Source organism: Haliotis cracherodii, unplaced genomic scaffold, assembly GCF_022045235.1.
Source record: "Haliotis cracherodii isolate W230 unplaced genomic scaffold, xgHalCrac1.p SCAF_8, whole genome shotgun sequence".
Lineage (NCBI taxonomy): Eukaryota > Metazoa > Mollusca > Gastropoda > Lepetellida > Haliotidae > Haliotis > Haliotis cracherodii.
The window spans coordinates 31,925,740-31,948,308 of NW_027266341.1; the positions used below are offsets into that span (position 1 = coordinate 31,925,740).

The following is a 22,569-nucleotide window of genomic DNA, read 5'->3' on the forward strand; positions in this document are numbered from 1 at the left end:
AGCAGGGTACGACATTGTTTTCATTGGTGCAGAATTTCTGTTATTTCAGAAAACAAGGCATCAAAGTCAATATCGCTCAATAAATCAATTTCGTTCACCTCTGTAATTTTACAGAATTAATTTTCTTCACTTGCGTTATTAGTATTATTAGTATTGAAAGATAACCATTCCATATCCAAATCATCGCAAGGACAATCCATTTTGTTTCATGTAGCAGCTCTAGACGACATCAATCACCAGAACCAAAGCATATAAGTCAGATGAAACAGTACAAAATCTAGACCAGGCAAAAATACTAAATTAATTATTTTGCTGATAAACGCAGGTATTAAAAAGAAAATAGAACAACGAGTTGATCGTAAACACCGATCGAGAATTCGGGGAAACCCCGGAAAGTAGTTCCGGCAAAAGTTCACACGATCAATTTCACAAAAAATTGTTCACATCGTGTGAACTTTTTCTGTCCGTTCACAGGTGTGTGAACTCCAAATATCAGATCACGTGACTACCCCTTCAGCCAATCAGCATGAAAGAAACAGTGTAAACTTCAAAGTATGAAATTATTACATAATGAACAAACTGGCGATTCAACATATCCAATTTAAAAATATAACAGTTAGTACTTACAATATTGTGCATAACTTTAAACTGAAACCATCTTAATTCAGAACTTTGTGTACATCGTTTTGCCATAAGGTTAAAATATGTCCACCCTGTATCTGTATACTGTTTTTCAAAACAACCTACCCATTTACTGTAAAACTTATGTTTTATAAACTTAGGGTTTAATAGGGCTTCATAAAATACCTTGCTTCCCTTTTTATTGTTTATTTGTTTATACATTATAAGGCAATATAGGCCTTTGGCAAACGTTAGCATAATGTTTTATATTGTTATTCTGTAATGTAAATACCAGACTATTGCTAGTTTTACTTCTTGATAGATCAAAAAGTCTGTCTTCAAACTGTATTTTTGTACAAATTCATCAAAATCATATAATGTCCCTGTGTCATGAATGAAGTCATTCATATATGCTATACCCTTTTGATGCCTTTGTGGAAAATGAATAGACTAACCATCAATTTTGATTTCATTATTATACCAGACAGATTTGCTCATCATATCCTCACCAGATTGTTTAACATTATCACAATAATTCAAGTATACTGACCACCATAACAAAACTTCCTTCCAAAAGTTATATTTAATATTTGGAATAATCTTTTCGTAAATATAGGCAGCATCCGCTGGGTAAATTACATTTGCACTAGCTACATTTTCAAAAAAGAAAGCTGTCCACGTGGAATTACCATGAACCAGTTTCTTAATCCAGCTTACTTTCTGTGCAGCGATAACCATTTCCACCACTGGGACACTGACGGCGCCATATTTAGGATGTAGTGACATAATTTTCCTTTTAAGTTTGTCGGGTTTAGATCTCCAGATGATTATGGTAAAATGATGATTTTGAAAAAAAATAAGAATAACTCCTGAAAGAGTGGGAAAGAGTTTGTTTCCAAAATAATACATGTACCCACCCTTCATGAAATATGGAATATTATAAGAAAGATAATATGTGAAGGGTTTGTGAACAGTATTCAGCATCTACAATCAAATAATGATATTGTGACATCACAAGAAGATATTGTTAGTATTGAGAAACGATTAGCAAAAATTCACCATCTGCCAACTAAGACCCTCATTGTTCTTGGTTTCAAAATCAGCAAGAAAGGAAAATAGGAAGATTACAATAAATGATTTTCCTTGACCGAGTTGGAAGAGGGTTTGAACAAGGCTCATCATGGCCAGAAACAACTTCCTGAACCATATTTTATAATATTTTGGAAACTCGTAATATCCCTCCTTCCTGTCACAAGGCGTGATACCTGTGCCTAAACCAGGAAAGGACCACACAGATTCTTCCAATTACAGACCTCTAGCTCTGACTGGTTATATTTGTGAAACCATGTAATGGATGATCAACAGGCGTCGTGATGTCTGGAATCAAATAATCTGATCACAGGTATTCAGTGTGGTTTAACACCAGAGGAGTATCATCGATCATCTCGTCTGATTAGAATACTTCGCACGTAATGGTTTTGTAAATGAAGATGAATATACTCTACTCCATATCTACATGTATACACTTGTGGTTTGATATAAATGTGATTATAGTCGTATACTAGTATACCATGTTCTGATTATTGTTATGTCGTTCCGTAATCATCTGGGGTTTTTTCCCGAAAATCCACTACAATTTTGTGAGTATATTCTATAATAGCAGACGCAAGTGCAAATTAGTCTGCAATAAATAAGACCCATGCCTAAGGTGATAATGTAGAACCCCTCATCAGGTGTATTCGATGAATCATATGCTGATCCTGATTTTAGTCACTTAATGGTCAAAAATTATTTCAGAGGTCCCAGGCTGATTTTAAATGAAGTATATACTTTACGCTATACAGACATTTTTGGTCACAAACGTTATTGCAGCGGGGTCATTCTGTTGACAATAAAGCCCCCATCTTTAAGGACGTGTGTAGTATTGTCTACCAGTTGTTGATTCTGTTACGGGCTTTTCTTCCTCTACACCTGTCACATAGGTAGAAGATGATGAACACCAGCAGCTCCGTGATCTCCGTGATAGTCAAGATGCTGGCTCCGAGGCACAGTCCCATCTGACCCCCGACATTGGCTGCAACAACAACAGCTTACTTCACCAACCTTGTATTTCCCAATATTGTTTGTTTCAACATAAGGAACTAGATATTACCTGTGTAATTTAATTATTTTCCAGACCATAACTAGTGCTAGTGTTAAATGACGACATGAAGAACATTTCCGTTACACCACAGTGTGTCATTATTGAAAAGCGAAAAGGAACACATGTTGTTGACGTTTACCAGGTTTACCAAACATCACAATCGGAGAGATCTGTATTAGAAGCCAAGACAAGATGATCCTGGTTGCCAAGGGACGCAACGCTGAACATTGCTTTTTTCGAAAATCATGTTTTGTATTATCAACAGTGTGTTAATGTACGAGATATTGTTTGTTTGTTGTTAACGCCACATTAAGCAATATACCAACTACAGGACGGTTGTCTGTAAATAATCGAATATCGATCTGGCAATCCAGTGCATGCAACGACCAAGTAACCTAGCTTGACTACACGATCCCGTTCGTCGCGTCTTACGACAATCATTAGTTGCTGAAGACCAGTTCTAACCCTGGATCTTCACGGGTGTCCAGTTGTTTCCAGCTAAACTAAATGGTTTTAAACCAAGTGTGTAGTAGTGTGTACTAACAGAAAAGTGTGCTTTGGCTGTACTGTGGGTGCTGTTTTGTGGATGTCACCATCATCCTGTCATAGAACACTCTCAGCTCCAAGAAGTTGTTCCTGCATTAAAGGATAAAGCTAAAATAAGGATCAATTGTCAATATACTCCCAAATCTAATTTATTGTCGTGATTATTGTTGTGTATATATATATATATATATATATATATATATATATATATATATATATATATATACTAAACCGCAAAAGAAACGTCACCATGGATAGATATATGAGAAACCTTATTTGTCCAAACACTGTACACATACTTTGAGACATATTAAAAAGATGAAACTTTGCAAAACTGATAAAGGTTGAAATTAAAGTGTCAAATGTTCTTAAAGTGAAAACACAATACTTGTCTTGGAGAAAATGGCATCACAAGTCAATATCTCGTGTGTCAGCCATATGCATTGATGACTGCCGTGCAACGTCGATAAACGGAATGGATGAGGCAGTTGATGAAGGCCATAGGCACTTGAGCCCACACTCTGAGGAACGCCTGAAGCAGTTCAGCTGCAGTTGTCGGCCTTGGTCGGACGTCATTCAGCCGTCTTTGAATCTCGTCCCACAGGTGATCAATGGAATTTAAATCGGGACTGAGGGCAGACCACTGCATGATTCTGATGCCATTCTGCTGGAGGAGGTCTCTTGTTGCTCTCGCAGTGTGGGCACGGACGTTATCATGCTGAAAATCGTGGATGCGGCGACGTGCCAAATTAGGTATAGCGTGTGGTCTCAAGACTTGATCAATGTACCGAGCTGCTGTGACACCACCGCCTCTCCCCGGACCGATGTTCTGGAAGACCACAGGGCCGACCCTCTGTGCAACACCAATTCCACCCCACACCATGATGTTCGGACCAACCCACGAGTAGCTCACAACAACACAAGCATCCGAATAACGTTCGCCGCGGCGTCGACAGACTCTCTCTCTGCCATCTGCTGTTGAGATACAGTAACGGCTCTCGTCTGAGAAGAGGGCTCTTCTCCACTGCTGGTGGCGCCAAAGCTGGTGCTGTGCTGCCCACTGAAGACAGTCCCGTCGTGGTGTCAGAATGGGTCCTCGGTGTGGCCTGTGACAGTGGAGATGTCTGCTCGTCAATCGTCCCCATGGTCTGTCGAGCAGTTACCGCAGCAGTAACAAAGCGATCTTGAGGATGCTGTCTGACGATCCTGACGTCGGGTGGATACCCTTGGTCTCCAACTACGTGGTGGGTCATCTGTAGTGTTGGTGGTCTGGTACCGTTGCTGGAACCTGTATATGGTCCTTACGTGGACTTGAAATGCATTGGCCACTTGCCGGGCGGTCTGTCCAGCTTGCAATCGCCCAAGGGCTTGGTGTCGCTGATTTTTTGTCAATCTTGGCATGTGGTAACAATTCAATAACGAATGAATGTTATCCGAACTGGGTGGATTTTTACAGGGCTAGAAATGGGGGAACGCAAGTGCATTTCAATTTGTACCGAATCCACGTGCATCGGGTTGCCGTTGCCGTGATGCGTTTGGGCGATCGGTTTTATTGTCATCCGCTATGCTTTTTTATCATAAAATTTAATCTTTCCAGACAAGGTAATGTTACATTTTAGAAACTTTGACAAAAATTACCCAAATATTTAAATGACAACTTTTCATGCAATGTTACTTGGGGTGACGTTTCTTTTGCGGTTCAGTATACTAGTATATATATATATTTCAGTGATTTTATCAGGTGTATAAGTATTAAATATACGGGGAAAAACAGAGTCTAGATATTCGTGATTGTCAAAATTCCTTTATCCACCAAAGATCTTTTGCCGTTCAACGGCTCTTCGGGTGTAATGAAAAATTCAACGTACATTGTTTGTTTGTTTGTTGTTTAACGCCGCACTCAGCAATATTGCAGCTATATGGCGGCGGTCTGTAAAATTATCGAGTCTGGACCAGACAATCCAGTGATTGACATCATGAGCATCGATCCACGCAATTGGGATGACATGTATCAACCAAGTCAGCGAGCCTGACCACCCGACCCCGTTAGTCGCCTTATACGACAAGCACAGTCGCCCTTTACGGAAAGTGTGGGTTGCTGAAGACCTACTCTACCCCGGAATCTTCACGGGTCACTTACATTGTAGTCCTAGGCGACGCACAACAACATAGATATACTAGTAGGGCGGTTTGTTGGCACGGGCATTATCATGCTGAAACTCGTGGTTGCGGCGACGTGCCAAATGAGGTATGGACAATAATCATATATGATTACCCAATACTTTGAAATTAATTCCAAATACTCCTGCAGACATCCCATATACTGCTGTTTGCATCTTGAAAACTACTTTAGGAATATAAAAATCATTTGTCTATTCCAAATACTGTTATGTCATCCATTATTTCTCAAACGTCACACCAAGTTAACACAACGAATTGTGGTACCTACCCTAATATACTGCAAGATATTATAAGCTCAACATATCTCATCGACCGCCTTCATATAGCTGGAATATTGCTGAGTTGCGGCGTTAAACAACAAACAAACAAACAAACAAACAAAACATATCTCATCGCTAAACCTCGTCAAACCCATATCCTAAATAGTGATTAATAATAAATGTTACAATTGTTTTGACTTAACTGATACATGTACATGACGAATTACCAGTGGACAATAGTTTGCAGATGGACAACTGATAATGGTATTAGATAAAAATGCAAGAAGAATTTAAGTTTTAAAGGGGTGATCGAAAACCAGACAATCTACAATGGCAAGCTATTGATGACAATGGAGCTTACCTCAGGAACTCAGAATTCTCCGCCTTAGTGGTGTTTAACAATGAGGCCGACCAGATGTCTGCGGGAAACACGCTCGATGACACCTGTGCATTGAACGTCTCAAATCTACACTGAATGCCGCACCCACACTCGGCCTCGAATGTGGTGTTCTTGGTCATTTCACCTATAAATATAGTGTTTACACAGATAGTAACATACAGTTATTACACAGATAGTGGCATCCAGTACTTATACAGATAGTACCAAACAGATAGTTCGTTGGTGCTGAGAGGGGTGTTATGGGAGGGTGGTGTCACAGTCGCCCAAAGGCGTCACAATTATTATTGTGCAGAGTTCCCTCTAAAGGTGCAAGAAACCGATGGTCGTAGGTTCGAATCCTAGATTCGCACTGATTATGTTTCTTGGTTTGTCAGCATTATAACCGTGCTCGTAGTAAATGTCTAAGATTTGGTTTGTTTGTTTTGTTTTTTGTTTTACGCCGCACTAAGCAATATCCCGACCCGTGAAGATTCCGGGATAGAATAGGTCTTCAGCAACCCATGTTGGTTTGTTGTTTAACGCCGCACTCTGCAATATTCCAGCTATATGACGGCGGTCTGTAAATAATCGAGTCTGGACCAGACAATCCAGTGATTGATATCATGAGCATCGATCCACGCAATTGGGATCGATGACATGTATAAACCTTTTCAGCGAGCCAGACCACCGGATCCCGTTAGTCGCCTTATACGACAAGCATGCCTTTTACGTCAAGTATGGGTTGCTAAAGACCAATTCTACCCCAGAATCGGTACTAATGAAGATAAAAGTAGCTCCAAACATACGACCTTCGCAACCAACCGTCCCTCAGGTCTTACCTCAGCCATTAAATTCATGGTCTTAGACATGGTTATCAAACAATCAGAAAAGGAATTTTCTGAGGGTTGGAGTTAGGGTTAGGGTTATCATAACGGAGAATTAGTGAAGCGCCCTTAAAATCAGTATACGTATTTTCTTTCCGACAGTGACGGATTTGATTAAAAAAAAGGTTACTGCTATTTTACACATACCGTATTCGACTTAATAAGCGCCCCGCTCTAATAAGCGCCAACTGTGATATTTGCTTATGATCAACGTACACACGACTTATTTATTCGTGTATAATATGCACTCGTGTGTTATATGCCCCCTTAATTATTGGCAATTAGATTCTTATATCTGTCGTGTAATAAACTCACAGACTTTTATTTTGTGGCTGTCAGCATAAACCACGAAATTTACGATTTTACATCTAATTTTGAGAACGCCCTGTGGGCCTATTAAATCGAATACGGTAGCACGTTTCCAATTTTATCCAAAATGATCTTTTAATCTGTCATGTTTTCAAATCTATGGCGGTGTGTCTGGACGGCTGACACAGTGGTTAATATCACAAGCAACGATGAATATTGTTCAAATAAAAGAGGCAAAACTCTTTCAATAACATTTGCAGTGTTGAGAAGATCAGCAACCTTGCAGAGTCCATCGCTTGGTTAAAGTCAACAGGCCTGAAAAGTGGAACAGGTTTTCTGTTTGCAGCTCGGCACCAGTCACTTCCTACTCTCAACAGTTAATGTGTGATTTTGCATCTACCTGTAAATGTCGGATGTAGACTTTTCAATGAGTAATGCAGAAGGCTACAGTATTGGGGTGTCTTCACATTCTCCGAAAAGTTCCTTGTGGGTTCGACTAGGCAGTGCTTCCTGGGAGAAGTCCCATTTGCTGTCTGGGCTGCGTGTAGAGGGGGCAAGGGCCCCGAGCTGATGATGAGCCTAACCAGTCTGACTGTGCCAGGATCACCCAAACCCTCTTTGTTGCATTTTTTATTTTAATCGGTACATAATAATAAGAAGATGATGAATGTTCCCTATCGTATTGGTGTCATCCGTCGTAAACACATGCAATGGCATTAAAATGTGACTTCCACGCCAATGTTTTATAAAATACAAATTTACAATTGTACAAACCGCGTCAGCAATATTCCATCTATACTGGACAAAAAAAGTTAGGGATCGTGAATATTTTGGGGGATATCTTTTAAGTGGAAACTGGGCACATTTGTTCAGTATATATAAAATCTTTAAACAAGCGACTCTGAACAAGACAATGCAGTGATTGACAGCATGAACAACGTGTCACACCGTCGGAATACGATGACACGGTATCCACCAAGTCAGTGAATCTGACCAGGTCACCTCTTCAATTATCAGCAAAGTCTGCTGGCTATTTATTTCCAACCTGGAATCCCAAGGGCGAATTTTAGTATCATAATAAATAGGAATGTGATACTCACGAACAAAGGCTGTGTAACAAGTATCCTGCTTCTCCAAGGAGCATATTGGGACGTCGCGCTCTGTTGGGAAACAAATCCATGAACAATAAAGTGCATTCATTCCCATAATGCTTATCGTGAAATACGTCATTATCCATACCATAGAATAGTGGGGACACCAAGAACGGGCAACACACATTGTGCATACTTTCGGAATCTTGTTCTTTTGTTTGTTGTTTTACTCCGCATTCAGCAATATTCCAGCTATATGACGGCGGTCTGTAAATAATCGAGTGTGGACCAGACAATCCAGTGATTGATATCATGAGCATCGATCCACGCAATTGGTATCGACGACATGCATCAACCAAGTCAGCGAGCCTGACCACCCGTTCCCGTAAGTCGCCTCTTACGACAAGCATAGTCGCATTTTACGGCAAGCATGGGTTGCTGAAGACCTATACATCAACATAGGAGGCATCTGCCAACAATTATCTCTCTCCCTAATTCGAATACAGCAAGCAACTAACTCAGTCCAATTTTGAGTGATAACAATATAATCTTCTGATCCATGAAGGTTTTTGTGCCGCAACCACAATTGGCATGTTAATTCCGCCATGTTTTTTTGGTTGAGATATTATTTGTCTTTTCACTTTATCCGGTTTTCACTTCCATACAAATTTAAAACATCTTTTCTGAAAAGTATCAATCACATCTTTTGGAAGGTTGGGTATGGAAGAAAAAACATGATTCAATTTTGACAATAAGAGGCTTTTGAGGACTACATTTCTACTTATTGTATTAAAAAATTACCGTCCATAGGTTCATTTCTCTCTCAATATTTTTATTTTATAATTATCCTCAACAATATTATCTTAATCAACATCAAAGAGTATTCCAAATAGTTTAAACTTTGTGTTAGGCCAGTCTAGATGCCAATCCTTACATAGTTTATATCTTTATCTCTTTTTTGAACCAATCCAAATTAGTTTAGTTTTCTCCGCATTAACCTTAAGATCCGAAAATCTAGTAAAAAACTGCAATGTATGCAATACAGCACAAAGGCCTTTTTCTGTTCCATCCAAATTTAGGGACGTATCATCTGCAAATATTTCAATTTTTCTTGTCTTAATTCCTTTTATTTTAGGATTATTTCTTGTCATATTTGCCAAAATGTCCGCACAAATTATAAAAAATATATGTCGACACTGGGTCACCTTGGCGACAGCCTCTTTATATCTCGCAAATCCATTAACTACGTACTACACTGGATTCCATGCCATTAAAAATGTTGACATCCATTTTTGAAGACTTGGTCCAAATTGAATAGTGCATTAATGATAATAAGTTTTATTTACCGCATTATAAGCTTTCTCGAAGACTATTAGCACCAGTAAACCTGGGATTTGATAACTTTCTTTGTAATCTATTATATCATATATAAGTCCAGTCACCTCTCGAATATATCTCCCAGGTACAAATCAGTTTTAATTCTATTTACTATTGAATATTGGTCGCTTAGGTTTTTATCCATAGAAACGCCAATAGCAAGTGTTTTTAGTTGTTCTCACAAGGCATTGCATTTTGTAACTGATACTGATTGGCTTGTGCGTTCCAATTGTTCCACTGTTTTCGTTGTTTGAGACGTGACGTCATATGACCGTATTGCCGCAAATAATTGAAGATGACGTCACCCAGTATTCATGACGTCACAAAAGATTGCATGTGACCTCTTTCCAACAATAATTCAACTGAGCTGATGTGTATAGTTGAGATCAGAAGCCAACATTCTTGTATAATTTCTCACAAAAAATTATGGGTAATGTTTAGAAAAAACTATTCGCAACACAGAATTACAGATTATTTCGTAAGATTTTCTCCAAATCCGCCAGAAAAATGTCATAAAACATTACTAACCGACACACATATGTCAATAAAAGCACATTTGATATTATAATAAGTAAAACTTACGTAGATCAGCTGGTCCGACGCATCCACACACATTGAAGGCCTTGATTTGAACACACTCCTTGAAGCAGTGATCGTAGGTGTAGGGGGAGTAGTGCTTGAGAGGGTTCACAAACGTGGCACTAGTTGTGTCCACACATGTAGTATCATCAAATGCCATGTAGGGATTGGGCAGATACACGTACTGCGAAACAAAGATCCCATTGTATGAACAGGCCTAAACGTCACTGCAATATGGTATTCTTATCTGGCGAGAGGTAGTGAATACATGTTGTTTAACGTAATATACCAGCTACGTCACTACCTACCACTACCTATTTCGCCTACTCTTACACCAAGTTTGAGATACTGGAAGTATACTTTGGCACTGTGTCCACACATTCAGTCCTTTTGCTTTTACATACAAACCCTTCGTCCACAAATCATGGCTTTTCAACAGGTTTCCATAATATATACAACATGTATTACTGTCCAAATATTATGCTGTCTTAACCTTTCCACACAAAGGTTACAATGTGACTCTGTGGTAATGATTAAGTCCTAAACGAAGTTCTTTCACTGTAAGTCTAAGCATCACTATATGATTGAATTATAATGATTTTACTGCTGATATATGCTCATCTGGTTGAATGCCGAGTTTCCACATCCCCAGTTGTTAGAGTACATGCAAGTTTACTTTTATGTTTGTACTATTGTGGAAATACTTATTGTTCAATCCAGTTGACAAAGTAGACGCAATTTATGGATAACAACTTCTTTGATAACTGTGAAGGCGACGTGTCGGTATACATCCTTATACCGTTGTCAAACAAGGCAACGGTATAAGGATCTCTACCGAAACGTCAGCTGCTGGGTACATTTGCTCCAGGTATAGTGTGACAAAAGTGAACGACATTCACTTAAAGTCATGTAAACTGAATAATTCCCAGTGACACAAGAATGAAATATACTTATTGACCTCGGACTTGTGCATTGCAACATAGGTGGAGAACCCTGGGGCGGCCATCACCACAGTGGGATTCGCGTCTGGGTGGTGTCTTGGGTTGTGGAGCAGCACCTAGAAACAAATGGCAGTGTGTCAATGCATTGTAAGGATAGCATATATAGATAAACACCTTCTTTATTACACCTAGGAGTTGCGTTTTTCAGTCAACCAATCTCAAAGATTACAAAATCCAGAAACTCCAACCATTAATCAACCGTGATGGTTGCACATACCCCCTGCGTAGCATCAACTCATCAAAGACCACAATCAGTTACAATCCTTTTGGTTATACTACTGGCTTCATCTGTTATGATATTTACCTCTTATCAACCCTTTTGAGTACATAACTGGCTTCTCCACTCAAGTGAAACTACATCCAAATACACTCAACAGGAAAATTGAAGGGACAAAACCCTTTCCACATCCAATAGAAATATCTGCATAAGAAACAGATCCGATTGTACGATTCCGACTATATCATGAGCATGTGTTTATGAATCACTATCAAACAATAATGATACCAGGTGTTCGCAAAAAGGTGAGCGTGTCCTGTCCCACCGGTGGCCCCTGTCATAAACACATGCAAAGGCAACTCAAAGTTGTTCACATGACAAAACGCGGTAACATATGGTACATGTCAATATAGGGAATTGCATCGGACATCATTTTTATCACTGATGCGTCGAATTTGGAAATCCACATGTCTACCACAAAACGTTTTGAAAGTTTTACTAAGGCCTTGAATGTTGTAACATTGATCAAACAACTTCTGAGCAAGAGTCTTGTGACGCTCTTTGAAATCTTGGTAGAAAGAGCATTCCGATTGTATCTCAATCGGAGTTGTGAAATGTAAACACCAAAGGCTGAAGGTGCTGGAATATTGCTCGACATGAAGGGAAAGTTGACAGTTGGAAAGTTGAAGCCACCCCTCTTGTCTTGTGGAAAGTGTTTTGTCACTCTCAATCTTTATGCTTATATCTTAATATGATATAGATGAGGCGGTCTCATTGGTCTCCTGTATTGCTAGTACAGGTGGGGAAATCAGTGGAAGGAAATTGGCTATTTGATTGTTATTGAACGATATCAGATCATCGATATACCTGAAGGTTAATTTAAACTTCTTGGCCAGATTACCTTGTTTTAGCTTTGCCAAAACGAACAGAACTTCCGATCCATATGCATAAAGAAACAGATCCGCAAGAAGGGAAGCACAACTAGTGCCCATGTGGCTGCCTACTTCTTACCTAAATGTATAAACACTGCCTCATACCTATGTATGTGCTTGTCAACTATACTCTGTAATCCCTTGCTTGATAAAGGTGTTAGAACCTACACCGAAACGTCGCTCCTAATAGTAATAAAGAAGTTAATCATCCATATATCTGATCCTTACTTAGAACTCCAACTTCTAAATGGCTCTCAAAGAAGTGTCAATACATGGCATAATGTCAAAACACGGCAGAATGTCTGTATCTGGAAACATATCCATATCTGACTCCAAAATAAGCATTACTGATATTAAATACTCTTTCATACATTGAATATCCTTCACGACACTTATAACTAAAGTTATAAAAACTGATCAAGGTTTATTGCTCCAGTGGCTGTTACATGACCCAGGAAGCGGATGGGCCTTGTCATAGCATGGTCTCATTCTGAGTAACGATGAAAAAGACAATGTAAGATCTGTCTGTCTGTCTGTCTGTCTGATTGCCTAAGTAATATAAGAAGGCTATAGTATAAGTGCATTGTTCACATAAATGTTATCTGGTAATACATTGGTGATATGTTCGTTTTTATTTGCTTGTAACATCGTTTCTGTCGCGATATATCTTCGTCAGATAGTTCACAGTGATAATGTTGCAAACAAGCGAAGGCATCATCTTCCCAATGGCCACAAGCAGACTCTGCAGGCATACCGTATGGCAAGCCGTTTTCACATTTATTACGAAATAACTGATATCTTCAATTGTTTTAAAGATATCAGTATTCTATGTAAAGCTATGAATAATGTTTTTTAAAGGGGAAGTGTACACGCAAAAATCACTTTCTTTCTTTTTCTAAACAAAACGCAATTTTAGAATTAGTTAGTATCTGTGTTTGAAAATATACACTCATTTTTTTTCACAGTGAAAGTAGGAAGCTCACAATAGTGTGAAAGTGATATGCCGTTATGAGGCCTTCGTTTTACGAGCGAAATAGGCCTGAGTTATCCCCCTTAGATTATGACGTAATTGGTGCCAATTCAACTGGGTGCCTGTCTATTCTCAACGCAAAAGATATCAAGGACCAGTTTGCGGTAAAACAACATGGTTTACGACACACTGCGGCGCAGTGGTGACTCAGCATAACACAATTCTGGCTTGCATCTGAGATGCTAGAATCACAAAACTGTACCTACACCACGTGAAGCGGCTCTAACAAAGCATGATGACGTCATGATGTTTATCAATTGGCACCAATGACGTCATATTGCAAGGGACATAAGCCATGGTGTTTTTGTTATGGAAATAGAACACTTGGTAAATGTGAAAAATATAAATCGTTTTAGTGCAAAAAATATGTTAATTAAATATGATGTTTTTATATTTTTGTCTATGACACTTCTATGTTAACACTTTTAATGTGGAAAAAGTACAAGAAAAAAGGGTTCATTTCCGTGTGAACTTGCCCTTTAAGATATATAAAATAATTAAAGATATCTTGAATTCATTTCAGATATCCATAATACAATTACTGATATCTTAAAATGTTACGGTGATATCAACAAAATATTTCGTGAAATCTCTTAATGTATTTAAGATATCATCAAACAATTACCATCCCACTGCACATAATGATAGTAGAAATAAATTCAAGATATCTTAAATTCAGTTCAAGATATCTTGAAATAAGTTGTACATATCCACAGGTGCATTACATATATCATTCATTTATTTTAGCTATCTTTAATTCAATTAAATCTGCCCATTACTGATATCAAAAATCAAATTAAAGATATCATTAATAATGTTGAAGATATCTTTATACCAATTGTTGATATCTGTAATATAATTTAGGACACGAAGGACTGGCAAAACAATTATTCCTGTCCCCGAAAGTGCGGGAAGTGATTTATAGATATCTTCAAATACTTCCGGTCAGGCTACTTATGCGTAAATTCTTCCGGTTCCAAAATGGCGGCAAACCATGTCCAACTTGTCTCAACAGCACGCCAAGCAATTCGCGGAGAGAGTTGAGGGGATGGTCTATGACAGCAGTGATCAATATGAAAACATGGTCTCCGTAGTGAGAAGAAATTTTCCGCCATGGCTAGAAACATTACCCACAGTACGTAACAGACGGAAGTATTTAAAGATATCTATAAATAAGCGTATCACTTTAATAATGGCAACAATTACAGATATTAATAATTAATTATTGAAATCTGTATTTAGTTTCAAGATATCAGGGATTAAATTACTGATATCATAACAAAACATGACTTTTTGATATCTTTAAATCATATTTTGATATCATTAATCGAATTTATGACATCAGTAATTCTTTTCAAAATATCAGTAATAAGCTACACCATGTCCTTAATTCATTTCGTGATATCTTAAATTGTATTGCAGATATCTACAATTATCTGTATTTAAGATATCTTCAGTTCCATTCAATATGTCTTCAATTCCATTCACGTTATCTTTAAAACAATTAAGTTTTGAATGAGGTCAACAATGGCATTTGGATGACTGTAACAATACTCTTGTGCACGAGAAGTGACATTTGCACTAGCGCACATACGACTTTAATGAACTCGTTTATTTCTGACCGTATGGGTAATAAAAACCTTATATTTCCTTGGTCGTTGTACGACGAACACCATACGATTCTTTCTCAAAAGTTGTTTGATCAAGGTTACAACCTACAAGACCTCAAAACGTTTCATGGGAGTCATGTTAGGACATTTCCGAATTCGATTCATCAGCGACAAAAAACAATGTCCGATGCAATTCCCTATTTGTGTGCCTGTGTTTTCTTATTGTAGCAACACAACGGTAAACAAGGTCAATGAGCTGCGTTACCAGATATTTCGAGGTAGAGGCGGAGAAGTTGAACAGCTCCCACCATGTAAAGATGCGCTTTTCCAGCATACCCTACGTGCCAATTACCAGTCAGCGGTTTTGAGGAGGAGCCTTGAAAATTCTCCAGACTTACCAGATCCCTCTGCAGGCCATGGTGGGGAAATAAACGAGACAGGAAATCTGGCAATCAAATGGATGACGGGCTTACCGGTGTCCCGGTTTAAACTCTCCCCCGTACAAATTCTCCCCCCGGAGATTTTATACCGGTACAGATTCTCCCCCGGAGAATCTGTTCTGAAATAAAATCTCCCCCGGCGGATATGTTTCGCGCCCCCCTCAGTATAAAGTCTCCCCCCTGATTATTCGCTTTGTTGCAATGTCTTTAACTACTATATTCTTTAAATAGTTATCTTTAATGTAAGGAGGGTTACTTTAAAAAATAGATTATGAAATATGGTCATAATGAATTGATATTTCAGCATATTTTATTTGGTAACTGTACCTTCCATCCTAAAATAATTATAAGACATAATCATACCAAACAAATTTGAATGAAATGACTTAATGTAACAAATACATGTACGGTTACTGTTGTAACAGAATTCAGAAATCTTATTAATCCTCGCAAACATTCGGTGTTAACACTAACTACGTAAAAACTGTCAACATATCCACGCGCGCCTCCAGCTCAGGATGTAAGATCTAAAATATATTCCTTAATACAGGCTACGATTGGAAAATGGTATCAGTGTAATATCAGTGGCTAGAATATCATGGTGCAAGCAGGTTTCTGTTTAACATACAACATCATAACTATCTAATTCAGCACTGATAAAATCTACTTTGTCTTTAAGACTGCGTACGTTTAGATATATAATCTTTAAATCTGGACTATGCAAAGGTCCTGGATTCGGATGGATATTACCGCAGCCGAAGAGAAAAAGTAAAACAAAGAATGATAATCGGAAATTATATAAGCAAAGTAACCCAAAATATAGAGAAATGTGTATCATCTTCCCTAAATGATTAGCATGTAGAATAGATTCAAAAACACCCACAACCAGCCTGTATTGAATAACATCAACCGGCATCGTCAAAGCAAAGTGTACATGTAATTGTTAAAATCGGGCTGGGGGGAGATTTTATTTCGTAGGGTGGGGGAGAGTTTATTTCGAGAGGGGCGGAACTGTACCGGTATAAATTCGCCGGGGGGGAATTTTATTCTGGGGGCGAATATATTTCGTGACACCGGCTCCAGAAGAGGTCCTTGGTTTGATGTCATGCAGATGTTCTCGTACTTGTCGACCACGTGAGTGCACATGTATATTAAATGGTCTTAAATATACCTCTGCCTGCAAGTTGTCACCCTGCTCCAACATGGATGACATTGATGAAGAGATACATCAAGATGCAGAAGACACAAGCGATGAAGATGACTGAATTTGACAGTTGGATGTGTATCACATAGCAGGTTTTGGGACGGAATAAGACATCCTCATTGTTGAAATGTCTGTTATTTATAGACATTTTCTTGAAACTGTTACAAGTACTGGCCATATTCATGCTAAATTGTGTTACAATGTTAATGTCAACGGCATGAAACTCTAGCAAAGAGTCTCCTGTTTAATATGTTGAGTTGATTTTACTAGATGCTGATTTTTAAGAAGTAGAAGATTTGTGAAGCAGAAGAACAGTGGTGGCTTTTGAATTATGAACAAGTTTTATTTGTCTGCAAATGCTATTTTTTATTTGAAAATATAACGTTAAGTTGGTACCGGACATTGATCTATGATCCATTTAATTGCAGAAGGGTCAGGTGGGAATGAAAGTGGAATTTTGTTTATATGTATACTTTTGATGTTATTATTAAACACATATAAATGTAATATCACAACATTTTAACTTTAAACACTTTAGATTCTTGGAAATTTAGCTAGGAAATATAAAAACAAGTTTTGGTTGCAATATGTACGACTTTCTTAATTTTTGAATTATCTGCGAAAAAGTGCACTATATTGAAAAATGGCTGCTTATGTTTATGCACTATCGTGTTTTAACTTCCAAATGGTATTTTATATATGAAAATACATTAGACAATTTTTATCTATCATAAGGTGTGAATTATTACTCAACAACGTTGCATTGGAAAGAAAAGATGTCAGTAAAATGTTAAAAAAGGTTAATTTCTTTATATAATTTCAACATTAACTCAAATATTATAACTCAATGATATACATAAAGCATAACAGAATGTGTGCAATGTAGTGCTGAAACAATATCAGTAAATAAAATTGGTCTGAAATTAATAAATTCTGTGTTATAAGCTTATTTCTGAAATCTGTAGGAAAAGTAAAAAATGGCCGCCATCTTGGAAAATGGCCGCCAAATTATACAGTTGAGACATCAAGCTGGCTGAAAATCATATTGGTAATTTGTCCCTCTGTTTGGTAGTCAAATCTTTTCTGGCTCATGGACTGTAGGTGAACAACTGACTTGTACTGCATGTGTTTACGACGGGTGCCACTATTGGGGCGATATAAGTTCACCATCCGTGGTTTAAATATGCTTAATTACTGTGCACATCTCACATGCTATCTAAAACGTAGCAACAGTGTATAAATACTGGAGTTGTCATTAATATTATTAACGTATCGATGAGTAAGTATAGTTTTACGTCCCCTTCGGAAAATATTCCGCAATATCACGACGGGGGACTCCAGCAATGGGCTTCACACATCTACCCGTGTGATGTGATGAGTGAACGATTAAACCGCTCGACTACCCCACCGTTCCCACACAGAAAATGCTATGCAATGTGTGTGCTCAGTGACTGATGGTGTGTACACATATATGCACACTGCGTCAATCAGCTCCTGTCTACAGTCTGTGTTTAACGATTTTACAGAAGTGTTCAACACAACTCAACTCATATGTGCCTCATACAAACGAGTCAATTAAGCAAGATATCAGTGTCAGAACTAAATGTGTTGGAAACTCATTTCACTCGATAAACGTAACCCCAAACATACCATTGTCCCCTGGCAACGGGTGTGACGAGACGAATGTTTGTGACATGAAAGCAATATCCTCATTAATATGGCAATTACCGCAAATCAATAACAATCACGTTAAATACTTTGATTTGATGTTTACATGTGTCATCACGTTATGCCTCCCACCAACTTCCTCCACGTGATACGCCCGTCTCCCCCTGTATGAAACACTCCCTCTTCTGATACATCCAACTTCTTGTTACAGGGCGCATTGTCGCCCCTGTTTCACGTCCTATATTCAACCCCGTGACCGATCTACCCCCTTTCCATTTGACACTACCAATCTAACTACCCCCCCCCCCCCCCCCCCCCATCTACCCTGTAGTGACACCTCCCATTTTGCCCCGGTTGATACACCCGTCTACCCTCTAGTGCCACCTCCCATTTTGCCCCGGTTGATACATCCATCTACCCTCCAGTGACACCGCCCATTTTGCCCCGGGTGACACACACTTCTACCCTCTAGTGCCACCTCCCATTTTGCCCCGATGATACACCCATCTACCCTCGAGTGGCAACTCCAATTTTGCCCCCGAAAATACACCCATCTACCCTCAAATGGCACGTCCCATTTTGCCCCGGGCGAAACACCCATCTACCCTCAAGTGGCACCTCCCATTTTGCCCCGGGCGATAAACCAATCTACCCTCAAGTGGCACCTCCCAATTTTGCCCAGGGCGATAAACCAATCTACCCTCAAGTGACACCTCCCATTTTGCCCCTGATGATACACCCATCTACCCACTAGTGGCACCTCCCATTTTGCCCCGGGCGATAAACCAATCTACCCTCAAGTGGCACCTCCCAATTTTGCCCAGGGTGATACACCCATCTACCCTCAAATGGCACCTCCCATTTTGCCCCTGATGATACACCCATCTACCCACTAGTGGCACCTCCCATTTTGCCCCTGATGATACACCCATCTACCCTCAAGTGACACCTCCCATTTTGCCCCTGATGATACACCATCTACACACTAGTGGCACCTCCCATTTTGCCCCTGATGATACACCATCTACCCTAAAGTGACACCTCCCATTTTGCCCCCGATGATACACCATCTACCCTCAAGTGACACCTCCCATTCTGCCCCCGATGATACACCATCTACCCTAAAGTGACACCTCCCATTTTGCCCCCGATGATACACCCATCTACCCACTAGTGGCACCTCCCATTTTGCCCCTGATGATACACCATCTACACACTAGTGGCACCTCCCATTTTGCCCCCGATGATACACCATTTACACACTAGTGGCACCTCCCATTTTGCCCCTGATGATACACCATCTACACACTAGTGGCACCTCCCATTTTGCCCCTGATGATACACCCATCTACACACTAGTGACACCTCCCATTTTGCCCCTGATGATACACCCATCTACCCTCAAGTGGCACCTCCCATTTTGCCCCTGATGATACACCATCTACACACTAGTGGCACCTCCCATTTTGCCCCTGATGATACACCCATCTACACACTAGTGACACCTCCCATTTTGCCCCTGATGATACACCCATCTACCCTCAAGTGACACCTCCCATTTTGCCCCTGATGATACACCCATCTACCCACTAGTGGCACCTCCCATTTTGCCCCTGATGATACACCATCTACACACTAGTGGCACCTCCCATTTTGCCCCCGATGATACACCATCTACCCTAAAGTGACACCTCCCATTTTGCCCCCGATGATACACCATCTACCCTAAAGTGACACCTCCCATTCTGCCCCCGATGATACACCATCTACCCTAAAGTGACACCTCCCATTTTGCCCCCGATGATACACCCATCTACCCTAAAGTGACACCTCCCATTTTGCCCCCGACGATACACCCATCTACCCTCCTGTGACACGTCTCCTCCACGCCTTCTTATTCAATAAGCTTCAAATATGACTGTAATGATTTTCCTAGAACGGTAATACTCCCCGCCTCCTTTTACGTCATTATAGTATCAATCAGGTTATCCGTATCGTTTCCGTGTGCGCTTCATAAAGGACAGGTACCATTATGCTTCAGACTAGTAAAAGTGTAGCTGTATCGATTACTGGCGACTTGTGATAATAGCCACGGATATAAGGGAGCTGTGTAGCGGTTTTGTACAACACCGTGGAACGATGAGTGAGTGTGAGTGAGTTAGAATTTATAGTCACAAAAGTTATACATAATATATACATTTAAACAATAAAAGCCTGTCAACAAAGGACAGTAAAATAACCAGATCACAGAATATTATTTAAAACTAGTATACAGCCATAAAAAGATTTCACTATACGTAACGATACTATTTAAAAAAAAGGCTATAGATCGCCAGCAACTGAAGATAGATCACCTCACTAGGGACCATGGGGACTTACAGTACTTTTGCTACCTACATGGAACCCAGCAGGATTTACACCAGCCCTTCAGGTGTTGGCGATGGCTGACACAATTAGACGAACATTAAAACACCACATATTATACGATTAAAAACGTGGTAGCAATAAATACACTTCGAAAGACGTGGTCTTACATACCCTTTCAGGAGGACAATAATTTTACACCACTTCAACCCCCTTCGAGGGTACAGCCACGGACAATCTCAGTTATAAAATTTATTTTACCAATTATAAAAACTATATAATATACAAAACATATCAATCAAAATTTAAATACACTTTGAAAGACGTGATCTTACATACTCTTTCAGGGGGACAATAATTTTACACCACTTCAACCCCCTTCGAGGGTACAGCCACGGACAATCTCAGTTATAAAATTTATTTTACCAATTATAAAAACTATATAATATACAAAACATATCAATCAAAATTTAAATACACTTTGAAAGACGTGATCTTACATACTCTTTCAGGGGGACAATAATTTTACACCACTTCAACCCCCTTCGAGGGTACAGCCACGGACAATCTCAGTTATAAAATTTATTTTACCAATTATAAAAACTATATAATATACAAAACATATCAATCAAAATGTAAGTAACAATTCAATTTCTTTTAAAAAGTCAATAATTAAACGAGCACTGATATAAAAAAGGACGAAATTTTGAAAAAGGTATCCCTTGTGATGGCAAAATTAACACAGTCAAGCAAAACATGCTTGACCGTGATTCCGTGGAAAGATGTGGTATGGTCACCTTCTTGGGCGAAAGTGAACTGACAAAATTGAAAGAGGAAAACCTTTAAAACTGTTATGAGAGTCATCGTTGGGGTTAGGAGAGGACATGCGTACCCTTTCGCGAAAGCCTGGTGTCATCAATAGTTTTCAATTATTCATTCATATAATGTTCATCGCTATTACGCCTTTTATGCCCAATGAATTTTTTGTCGTCGGATAATCGAGACTGGTTATTCTCTGGCGTTGACATAAGGTGAGATGAGGTGCAATTGGGATTAACGTCTCGTCCAAGATTATTGCACGAATATAGTGACGTGCATGCACGTGTGTGTGGCTGCTTTTTCTAATCCGGACTAGGTCACTGAGATACCATACCGCGGATTAACATGAATACCCCACTCAGACACAGTATACTGACTCCCAGCCGACCAGTTGCTGTTTAACCCCTTAATGCCGAGCGCCATACAGGGTAACAACAAGTAGCATCTCTTTAAACTGGCATGTAGGGAGCCCTGATCATCTCCACTAATATACTGTCATGTTGGGAGCCTTTCTCATTATTAGAGATATACTGTCATGTGGTCATTAGAGATATAATTTCATGTTGGAATCCTTTATCAGTGATATACTGTCATGTAGGAAGCTTTCATCATCATTAGAGATATACTGCCAGGTAGGAAATCGTTAGCATCTCAAGTTATATACTGTCATGTAGTAAGCCATTATCATCATTAGAGACGGGTTCGATTCCCCGCATGGGTTTAATGTGTGATGTGTGATGTGTGATGTGTCACTCACTCATCATTAGAGATATACTATCATGTAGGAAGCCTTCGTCATAGTCAGTAATATACTATCATGTGGGAAACCATTATCATTTTCAGAAATATACTATCAAGTGGGAAACCATTATCATTTTCAGAAATATATTATCAAGTGGGAAACCATTATCATT

At 39.2% G+C, this 22,569-nt stretch overlaps 1 protein-coding gene across 1 annotated transcript in view; it reads right to left on the minus strand.

The window, feature by feature from the left end:
• Nucleotides 1-1,884: 1,884 nt before the first annotated feature.
• The window catches only part of LOC139449839 (acid-sensing ion channel 4-A-like), a 33,178-nt gene continuing 12,493 nt past the window's right edge, over nucleotides 1,885-22,569 (minus strand). Inside the window, exons 4-9 of the mRNA XM_071231390.1 lie at nucleotides 11,329-11,427; nucleotides 10,374-10,554; nucleotides 8,424-8,483; nucleotides 6,113-6,275; nucleotides 3,309-3,400; nucleotides 1,885-2,695 (exon numbers count right to left, since the gene is read on the minus strand). Of these exons, the coding sequence (XP_071087491.1) occupies nucleotides 2,550-2,695; nucleotides 3,309-3,400; nucleotides 6,113-6,275; nucleotides 8,424-8,483; nucleotides 10,374-10,554; nucleotides 11,329-11,427 (741 nt within the window). The 3' untranslated portion in view covers nucleotides 1,885-2,549. The remainder of the gene's footprint in view (nucleotides 2,696-3,308; nucleotides 3,401-6,112; nucleotides 6,276-8,423; nucleotides 8,484-10,373; nucleotides 10,555-11,328; nucleotides 11,428-22,569) is intronic.